General features: G+C 55.3%; 1 protein-coding gene across 1 annotated transcript; it reads left to right on the top strand.

The window, feature by feature from the left end:
* Window positions 1–3,969: 3,969 nt before the first annotated feature.
* Window positions 3,970–6,300, top strand: Foxd2 (forkhead box D2). Its single transcript, XM_042271615.2, has one exon. It carries the CDS (start codon window positions 4,331–4,333, stop codon window positions 5,807–5,809), a length of 1,479 nt encoding a protein of 492 aa, XP_042127549.2. The 5' UTR covers window positions 3,970–4,330; the 3' UTR covers window positions 5,810–6,300.
* The last annotated feature ends 3,872 nt before the right edge of the window (window positions 6,301–10,172 follow it).

Raw genomic sequence — 10,172 nt, 5'->3', positions numbered from 1 at the left:
ACACACCCTCGGACCTAGGGCCCATAGAATCCACCAGGGAAGGTATAGACCTGGGGCACCCACTCCGGTACACCTGGAAGTGTCCCCACTTACTGGCCCTACCGCATTCCAGCTCTCTCTATCTAATCCAGTCCGTAAGTTGAGCAGGCGCCTCTGCTCAGCGGTGCCGCTATTTTTACCCTCTCAAGCTTGCAACCCTCTTCCTACGAACAGGAGCCATAGTTTGCTCTGGTCTCAACCACCGCGGCCGCAGGTCATAGGTGCTTAAGCAAGCCTCCCACTACTTTGCCTGAGAATGGGTGGCTCAGAGGAGACGTAATGGAACCAGAGGAATATGGTGACTTTGTTACCCTGAGCTGTGGGCTAGAGCGGAGGCGCCTAGGGTTGGGTTGCTGTTGAAATCTTGGTGCACACACTGGAGCCCAGCCATCTGTCACCTCTGTGTCTAGGATCCCTGGCCCCTTCAAGTCCATCTCTGCAGTCACAGGATCCAGAGTCTCTGCTTCCAAATTTGGCCAAGGGAAATTTAGATTCCAAAGCAGGTTTAGAGCCCGGAGCTGTAGGTGAACAATTCTCTCGATCTGGGTCTCAAAACGGGGTTGTGGCCTCTTGGAGAGGGGGAGGGGGCTAGCATTGGCTCTGCAGCTTTCCCCAAGGTTAGCCGGTTGGTAAATAAGTTTGTGGAAGTGCGTGGACATGGTACACCCTGTTCAGCTCCAGCCTCTTTCCACAGTCTAGTAGTGGCCGGGGCAGGCCAAGGCACTCTTGGAGCTCCAAACCCAAAGGCTGCAGGCTATGTTCTTTAGCAGTTTCGTCACTGACTTAATTATATCCATACAATCTCGGGAGAGCTCTCTTGTCCCGGATCCACAGAGAATGGCTTCTCTGTAGGACCTTAAGAGAGGGTGCAGAGATAGATGGCTTAGAAGCCAGTGGGAGCAACACATACTTCACAACAAACCAACTCCTGGCTGGTTATAAAAGCATCGTGGAATGAAAGACCCTGCAGAGATACATCATCTACTTAAGAGCTACTTCTCAGTTGTTCCAGGCTGCTCAAGCTGGGCAGTGAGGCAGATAGAAACTTCTAGGGCTTAACTAGAGAGATGTTGTCATCAAGACCCACTCTCTGTCATGCTTCTTGCTCCTTTGAGGTTGTCCTAGGCATGAGTGCCCCAGCTTTGTGGGCCATGCGCAGATATTTGCCCAGAGAACAGCAAATTCCCAAAAGGTGAAGCCACCACTGTGTGACAGGCTGAGCCTGAAGGTGGGAAAGGCAGGGGCCACTGAATCCCAGGGTAGCCCTTCTCCCAGCCTCCAGTGCCTCTGCTCTGGGCAATGTTGAAAATAAACTGGCCCAGAGCCTTAAAAGGGACAAAAGGCCACCAGAAACATCTCCCTAGGCAAGAGGCAAGGTCTGGAAAGCAGCTACTTGGATTAATAGAAGAGTTCTAGGATGGGTGGACTATCATGTAGAGCACCTCAAAAACCTGCCAAGGCACATCCCGCCCTGGCCCTTTCTTTCCATGCTTGTTAAAGTGTTCGTGGAGTTTGGATGATTTCTTAAGATGGTGCCCCACTGCTGCCCAGCAGGACAGGAGCTGGGGGGGGGTCTTGACTGCTTTCCCCCAGCTTGAGCATCAGTCTCAGGGCAAGGGTGCAGCGGCTGGCAGCAATGGCTGGTAGAGTCTTGCATGAAGCCTTTTAAAGGAGATTTGGGTAACAAGCGTTATCCAGTCCCACCCTGAGGCTGAACACGTAGCTAGAGTCTGAGATATCAGGAGAGCACTGGCAAGGCAGGAGGTTACTTATGGGTTTTGCTATTTTTGAAGTAAAGGTGAAACCAACTAGCCAAAGAGAAACTTGAGTTTTCTCTTTCTTTATTGGAATACTAGCTGGGTATCCCAGGGTAGAGATGAGTCCTAGCTGGGTAGGAGTAAGGATGTGGTTAGTGGTGTAGAGTATCTGAGTGGGATCCTGAGGGAGGGAGGGAGGGAGGGAGGGAGGGAGGGAGGGAGGGAGGGAGAGAGGGAGGGAGGGAGGGAGGGAGCTAACTTGAAGTATGTGTGTGGTTGCCAGAACATTCCAATTCCAGGGCCCCTGGTCTCTGTTCATCTTACTGTCCCTGTTTTGAGGGCTGGACCTTGTCTGTTTCCCAGGAATACTTTGTTTATGCAAATCCAGCACACTGAGTGGGTCCTCTTGGTCAGAGGTCCCCGAGGGCGCTTGGAGAATTTGTTCTTAAAAGGTAAGAAGCTATCCCTGTCTTCATTGATGCAGGGTGCTCTTAGGTAAAGGGTTCACCCACCTTTACGTGTATTTTCTTGCATTCAGCCCACCTAGGTTGCAAATTTCTTCCCCATAGCCTCAGAGCTTGAGAGAGAGAGAGAGAGAGAGAGAGAGAGAGAGAGAGAGAGAGAGAGAGAGAGAGATCAGCACAATGTCTGGAGATGTTACCGTGGTACTAATAAATAGTCGCCAGTTGGGCCAGGGCTTGAGAACCAGGTGGGAGACCACATTTTCCCTGACTCCCTTCTCTCCCAGAGAATAGAGCAACCTAGAAGCTACATAATCACTGGCCTATAATGGCTGCTTTTGCATACTGGTCACAAGGCAAATGGAAGGGGTTACCACTATGTCAGGCTTGAGGTAGGTTTTCTAAATTTTACTTTAGAGGAAGAAACAGGCAAAGAAGTTAAGAAAATTAGCCAAGTGATACAAAGGGTAGCCGGTGAAGCCAAATTTGGGGTCCTAGCAGTTTAACTCTTCTGGCGCTGCTCTGAACTGTGGTACAAACCAGGAAAGTTGGACTCTAAAGGGAAATTACCTAAAAAGGGTCACAGAGGCTTTGGACTATGGGGCGCAGCAGGGACTGAAGCCTCCTATGCCAGAGCCTTGGCCACTGCGCGGCGCTGTTGGGGCAACAGTCAGCCCTCTGCCCAGTTCTTATCCTCACCTCATCCAATCCCTTCCAGCCCCCAGGGGTTGAAATGGGCTTACTGTAAACTGGAGCGATTGTTTCTGGGTCCCAGAGGAAGAATAGGGAAGAGACCTAACAAGATGCGCAGGAATCCGGTTGGTAGAAAGCGCACACTGTGTCAACTTTCTGTGCAAAAGGTCCCAAGATAAAAAGGCAACATTGGCCCAGGGCTGAGGTTAAATTTCACCGAGGGGGGGGGGTCCTCTGTGGGAGCTCTGTTGTAAGACCTCTCTAAATCCAAAAAGTAAGAGCGGGATTGTCAGACTTAGGGACAAACATCCAGGCAAACGCAGTTTCTGCAGGAAATGAAGACAGATTCACAGAGGTCAAGAGAGATGATTACAAAGATTGAGATGCTAAGACGGAAAATCGAGCCAGGCAAACCCGAGCTAAGGACTATAGGCGTGTCGGGAATGCGGCATCTGCGGAGACCAGTCACTAAGGGGAGCGGGAGCAGGCAATGCTCTCCTTGGGTCTTCCCGGGGACAGTGACAGAGCCGCGAGGCCTTGGAGGGGAAAGAGGACCACAGCAGAAATTTCTCACCTCTCTGAGTCGGATCTGCCGGCGCCAAGTTTGCTCCTCCGGACCACTCTCTCCTCCAGCCTGCTGGAAACCCCTGGGACTCTAGAAGGTCCTTATCCGCAGCGTCTGTCTGGGTGTCTCGGCTCACTCGCGATCCGTCGGCGGCGCTTCTGCCCGGGTGGCCTGGGCGCCGCCTTGGGGAGATGAGGGGAGGAGGTCTGTAGCCACCGCCACCAGCTGCAGCTGCGCCAGCTTATGCCTTTGACTCCCAGCGGCTGAGAGCACGGAAGGCTGTGGCTCCAGGGGACCAGGGGTTTGCGGGAGCTGCGAAGAGAAGGATGACCCGCCTCCAGCCACGGGAGTCTAGCTCCCGCCACCGCGGCAGTTTGTTCCCGCCGGGCCAGGGTGCCGAGGACCTCTGCCCGCCCCCTTCCTCCCCGCCCCACCCTGCCCAGGGAGCTCCGCCCCGGGCCCACGGTTCTTCCGCCTTAGGCGGCCACCAGGCGGGAGGGACTAATCTCCTGAAGCCCCACTTCTGTCTCTAGGGGCCCAGGGGCCCAGATTCGACCGGGTAACGGGTGGCTTCACCGTTCTCCTCCTGTGCCCTGCTTACTGGTCCCGGGGCAGCACAGGTTGGGTGCGCCCTGCAGGGTGAGAGTCGTGGAGTCTCAACACCAGGGGGCGCTGAGGAGCTGGGGGACACCCCTCCCTGTCCGCCTCGGTCCCCCGCCCCCTCCCCGCCCGCGCGCAAAACACACTCCTCCGAGAGGCAGCGCGGCGGAGCCGGAGCCGCGGCCCGAGCGGAGCCGGAGAGCGGCGGCGGCACCATGACCCTGGGCAGCTGCTGCTGCGAGATCATGTCCTCCGAGAGCTCCCCGGCCGCGCTGTCTGAGCCGGACGCAGACATAGACGTGGTGGGCGGCGGCAGCGGTGGGGGGGAGCTCACAGCCCGCTCCGGGCTCCGCGCCCCCCGGGACGTGCTCCCGCACGGCCACGAGCCTCCCCCGGAGGAAGCCGAGGCGGACGTAGCCGAGGACGAGGAGGAGTCAGGAGGTTGTTCGGACTGCGAGCCCCGCGCTCTAGCGCCCCGGGGGGCGGCGGCCGCAGCGGGAAGCCCGGGGCCCGGCGTGCAGGCAGCCCGCGGCGCAGCGGGGCCAGGGCCGGGACCCGGGCCGCCGTCGGGGGGCGCGGCAACGCGGAGCCCGTTGGTGAAACCACCGTATTCGTACATCGCGCTCATCACCATGGCCATCCTGCAGAGCCCCAAGAAGCGCCTGACGCTGAGCGAGATCTGCGAGTTCATCAGCGGCCGCTTCCCCTACTACCGGGAGAAGTTCCCTGCCTGGCAGAACAGCATCCGCCACAACCTCTCCCTCAACGACTGCTTCGTTAAGATCCCCCGCGAGCCGGGCAATCCGGGCAAGGGCAACTACTGGACGCTCGACCCGGAGTCGGCCGACATGTTCGACAACGGCAGCTTCCTGAGGCGCCGCAAGCGCTTCAAGCGGCAGCCGCTGCCGCCGCCGCATCCACACCCGCATCCTCACCCGGAGCTGCTACTGCGTGGCGGGGCTGCCGCGGCCGGGGACCCTGGCGCCTTCCTCCCGGGTTTCGCCGCTTACGGCGCCTACGGCTATGGCTACGGGCTGGCACTCCCGGCCTACGGCGCACCCCCACCGGGCCCGGCCCCACACCCGCATCCACACCCGCACGCCTTCGCCTTTGCCGCCACCGCGCCTTGCCAGCTGTCAGTTCCCCCGGGCCGCGCCGCTGCGCCTCCACCCGGACCTCCGACGGCCTCGGTGTTCGCCGGCGCGGCCTCGGCGCCGGCCCCTGCTCCTGCCCCGGGATCTGGCCCAGGCCCCGCAGGGCTGCCCGCCTTCCTAGGCGCAGAGCTGGGCTGCGCCAAGGCTTTCTACCCCGCGTCCCTGAGTCCTCCCGCAGCTGGCACAGCAGCCAGCCTGTCCACTGCACTCCTGCGCCAGGGCCTCAAGACGGACGCTGGCGGTGGTGCGGGTGGCGGGGGAGCAGGGGCAGGCCAGAGGCCTTCCTTCTCTATAGACCACATCATGGGCCACGGTGGTGGCGGTGCCGCACCCCCGGGCAGCGGCGAAGGTTCCCCGGGATCGCCATTCGCGGCAGCCGCGGGTCCTGGGGGTCAAGCCCAAGTCTTGGCCATGCTGACTGCCCCGGCCCTGGCGCCAGTGGCGGGCCATATCCGCCTCACGCACCCGGGGGACACGCTCCTGTCTTCAGGGCCCTCGTTTGCCAGCAAAGTCGCCGGCCTCAGTGGCTGCCACTTTTGACCGCAGCGGGCTCGGGGCCAGTTAGGCCCTCACTCCTTAACCTCTCTGGGGAGCTCGGCCCGGTCCCAGCGGAATTCAGGGAGTCTATTTATGAAGAGTCTCCAGACCTAGGCCGGCCTGCGTGATCAGGCACTTCAAGCTCCACGCGCAGAATGTCACGGACAGTTGGGACGAAGCGGGCTCAGCGGCTCTGGGTGAGGCCCGGGTCTACGCAATAGGTTTAAAGCGGAGGTCCCTTTTCTGTTGGAGCAGCAAAAAAAAGGGAGCAGGGACCTTCGCATTTTCCTGCCTCTGCGTCTCTCACAGTCGGAGAAGAATGCTTTGGCGGAGATATGCTTGTCGGTCATGGATCCCTCCATAAACACCTATGGCTTGAAAAAGTCCCCTGCCTCCCTCCCCCATTTCTTCCTCAACTTTGAGACCCCGCTTATCCAATATTATAATTTAAAGACATCTGTTATCTGCTTTGTGCTTAAGAGAAAAATTGAAAACAAATTTTGTTCCTTTTGCTATTCTTCAAGGAAGCGGGTTTTCTCCAAGCCTAAGGCAGTGTCTACACAGTCGGGAAGCTAAGAGGAAAAGTGAAACGAGGGTCTCCATAATCCTTGAAGAAGCCGCAGAGTCCATTCCCCCGAAGAAAATGTTCCCCCTCCCCCTCTGGTGTTTGGTTGCTCTTTAAGGAGTTCCCTCTGGCCTTTCCCATAGGCCCAGCCACGCAGGGCTAGCAGCCCTCTTGGCCTTCTGCTCTGCCCCAAGCCCTGTGATATTTATTGTAGTTAAAGGCAATGAATTTGGGTGGGAGAAGAGGTTCTGGAGAGGTGGGAATTGGGTGGGCAAGGGCACAGAGCTGCAGCAGGGGGGGTCTTATAGTTATGTGTAAATATCTGTACAGTGGGCTGCCCCTGCATTCTCTGTCCACTGGTGAGCATTGATTTAGACTTCTCCACTTAGCGGAGACTCTGTGAAATTGTCTGATGGTCTGTGTGGATGAAAAGAAAACTGTCTCCCTCTCCCTTTTTATTGGTGTCAATTGAATAAATGTATGTGAACTTAGCAGTTACCAGCTCAGCCTGCTTGCCTGTCCCCGTCCCCCTCCCCCCCCCCTTGTCCCTGTCAGGGCTCTCACACAAGACCTCAGTCTCCCCAGCAGAGGGAGAGGGAGCCAGTCAGATGGCGGCGGCAGCGGAGCGGGGGAGCTCTGCACACTGCGGTGGCCTTCTGCTTCTGATGGGGGCCAGGTCTCTGGAAGCCTCTGACCACTCCAGCACTTTCATTTTCACTCTGGTACAAGGAAGGGCAAAAAGCCCGGGGCAGGGCAGAGGGATTCTGTTCCTACCTCCCCAGAGGAATCTCAACCTTCTTCTAGTTCCGATGTGAGGGTGGCCTGGGCAGACTGGAGTGCTGAGTACTGGAGCACTATGGTCACTGAGTACAACTCTGTGTCTCTTGGAGCGTATTTTGTATGCCTCTGTGTGTCTCTGTGTGCAGGGGCCTTTTATAGAGCTTTCGGTGGTTGGTTTTTGTGTTTGTCTTGGTCGTCCTGTGTATTTCAGGGATGTCTGTGCTTTTATTTCTGTGTGTGTCCACGAATATGTGCTAGGACTATCAGTCACTGTCTGTCTCTAATAGGAGAGCATTTCTTTTTGCCCCCTAGAGGGCCTTTAGACCCCCCCACTCCCACACGCGTTTGACAGTGGAAGGCTTTATTTAGGGACTCTCCAAATTGAATTAGAAACCTCACCCAGCTTGAGTGAGCTAGAGGATCAACTGATCAACTAAAGAGTGAGTGGGGGTTCACTCTGCTAGGGCAAAGGCCTTGGTTCCCGGAGCCATGTTCATAGCCAGAAGCTACAGCCTGAGCACAAATCTTCTCCTCTGGTTAAGACCATCCATAGTGCACCGGACCTGCAGCCCCTCTGCCTGGTGCGTGGGATCCCCAACAGCCAGATTTGCAAACAGCAGGGGTGAGGGCGAAACTTTGAGTGGGGCAAAGATGGTTACTCCCTTTTTTCAGTACATCCCTCTGAGATCGTAGGAGAGATGTATGGAAGGGCAGGAAGAGGAAGTTCATTCAGCCTCTACAGAAAACTCACCCAAGTCGGGACAAGTGCTGGAAGGCAAATGACAGAGAGAGAAGAAGACAGTGTCAGAGGCCCAGATGGGAAGAACTCGAGGGTGTGGACAGAAGGAGTTACCCAAAACTCCTTAGCATCCCATAGCTGGCGATGGCTGAAAACGAAGATGTAAGAAAGAAGTCCTGCATTAGGATGGGAGTGGAGAGAGTGTTGGAGCTGGGGAAGGACACTGAGGCAGCTAGGTTCCCCCTCACTAAAGGTGGAGAGACTAGGCTGAACACAGTTCCTCTGCCCAGAGGCCAAGAGTCCCTCTCCCCATCTCTGAGAGACTAAGGGATTTGCGGTGTGTGTGTGTGTGGGGGGGGCGGAGTAAATGTACTGGGCTACCTTTCCACCACCATTTTATCAAATAGTCTAGAAGTAAGATTAGGCTCAGTGGTCTGGAGTGGGAAGTATTTGCCAGTACTGGGGTAATGGTCTCTGACTGGTGGCTTCCCTCACGTCCATTGCTCCAAATTTGATGATCGTGGTTTTGTTTCTTTTTACTTGAGGAGGGGGTGTGTGCGATCTGACACAAATCAGTGAACATGTTTGGATGTGCATGCTGGAGCGTCTATTTGCTCAAAAAAAAAAGCACCTTTCTTGATCTCCTTTGCCGTGAATATTAAATATAGATATTAGTTTGGAATATTGGATTTCATATATTACTTTAAAGTTTTGAGTCAAAGACTTTATCAGTTGGATTTTTCTCTGTCAGACAGAATTCGTGTTGGATGGTCGATGGGTAGTTGAGCTATGGCCGTGTAACTCACTACTACTTAGAGGGGAAGTGGAAGATTCTTCTGGATGAATTGTTATCTGTCTTGTGTGTGTGTGTGTGTGTGTGTGTGTGTGTCTGTGTGTGTGTATGTGTGTGTGTGTGTTTGTGTGTGTGCGTGTGTTTCTTGCTTAGTGTTTATGTGCACCAATAGTAGGAATATAGGGTTGCAGATAAGGATGAAATGATTAAGAGATTTCTAGGGCTCTTGGGGCCCCAAAGATACCTTCTACTCAGACTCTAGTTTCCCAATGAATCAACAAGGCCAAGCCCCGTCCAGAGAAACCACCCATGCTTAGCTGGCAGCCCTGGAGAAGGTTCCAGATGCTAAAAGCTAGGGAGAAGAGGAGGTATTTGAAATTTTGGCTCCGTTGGGTTGTGTTAAGAGCTTGGCTCTTGGAGCCGGGAACTGGAATGCAAGAAGGGTGTAGTTGAGGGATTTGTGTGGTAGAATCCTCCTGGCTTGCCTTACAGTCTGGATGTGCTCAGCCACGGACTCTTTCCCGATCTGTGGGTGCCTAGGGCTGCAGAGGGCTCAATTAGGGACCCAACGTCCTGGGAGGTGAACCGGGTCTTCCCATTTGAATGGCTCCCTAGGTTTCCCTCCCTACTTGGGTAGAGGCAGCTGAGGTCTGTCGCCCCACAGGCAGCAACAATTGGTGACAATAATAAGAAAATATCCAGGGCACACCTTGATCTTTCCAAGGTGAGAAAAAAAAAAGGTAAAAAATCAGCCTGAGGTTCAGAGAGTGCTGTTGAGAGCGGGCAGTTTAAAGGGGAAGAAAATTGGCGAATTTCACTGGTCAATTTCACTTCATTTCGTTCAATTTCGTTCAATTTCATTCCTTTTCATCCGGCGCCGGGAGGCCCGAGGCCATAAGAAGGGGGAGGGGGGTCTTTCCGGGCGGAATTTCTCCCTCTTGCAGATTTACTTTCTACAGCTGTGAAGAACAGTCTTAGTTCTCCAACTTTGACATACGTTTTTCAGCGGCGACTAAGGGCAGACATTTTATTTTATCGACCAGTATTTGGTTTGAGTGATCGAGGCCCGTCGGCGAGCCTGCTGGCCACTCTCTGTTGCAACCCAATTAAAGCGGTTAATTCTTTTCACCGCGTATTCCTCCCCATCTTTCTTTCTTTCTTTCTCTAGGGGCTCCCCCAGACCACCCAGGAGCGGGAGTTGGAGGGGGACATTTCCCCTCCCTATCCAATTTGTTCTCGCCACAGCAGGCGCGTCTTCGTGGTTACAAAGCGCCTTTCCCTCCCCGATGACTTTTTTCCCCTTTTCAAAAACACTTCTACCTCCACCCTCCCCTTCAACTACCAACCCTCCGCGACCCCCGCCTCCTCCCTCTGCGCTCGGGTTTATTTAAACTTCGCCTCCTCCAGTGCGGCCGTAGCGCTCACTCAATGAAGTTGAAGGCTCGGTGAGCCGAGGTGAAGAGGGTTTGGAATCTGTTGAAAGGGGCGT

The sequence above is a fragment of the Peromyscus maniculatus genome, chromosome 2 (genome assembly GCF_049852395.1).
Source record: "Peromyscus maniculatus bairdii isolate BWxNUB_F1_BW_parent chromosome 2, HU_Pman_BW_mat_3.1, whole genome shotgun sequence".
Taxonomy (NCBI): Eukaryota; Metazoa; Chordata; class Mammalia; order Rodentia; family Cricetidae; genus Peromyscus; species Peromyscus maniculatus.
This window is presented reverse-complemented; position numbering and strand designations above follow the sequence as displayed.

Excerpts from the sequence above, each read along its gene's own strand:
- Foxd2 (XM_042271615.2), top strand. The coding sequence starts at position 4,331 with ATGACCCTGGGCAGCTGCTGCTGCGAGATCATGTCCTCCGAGAGCTCC.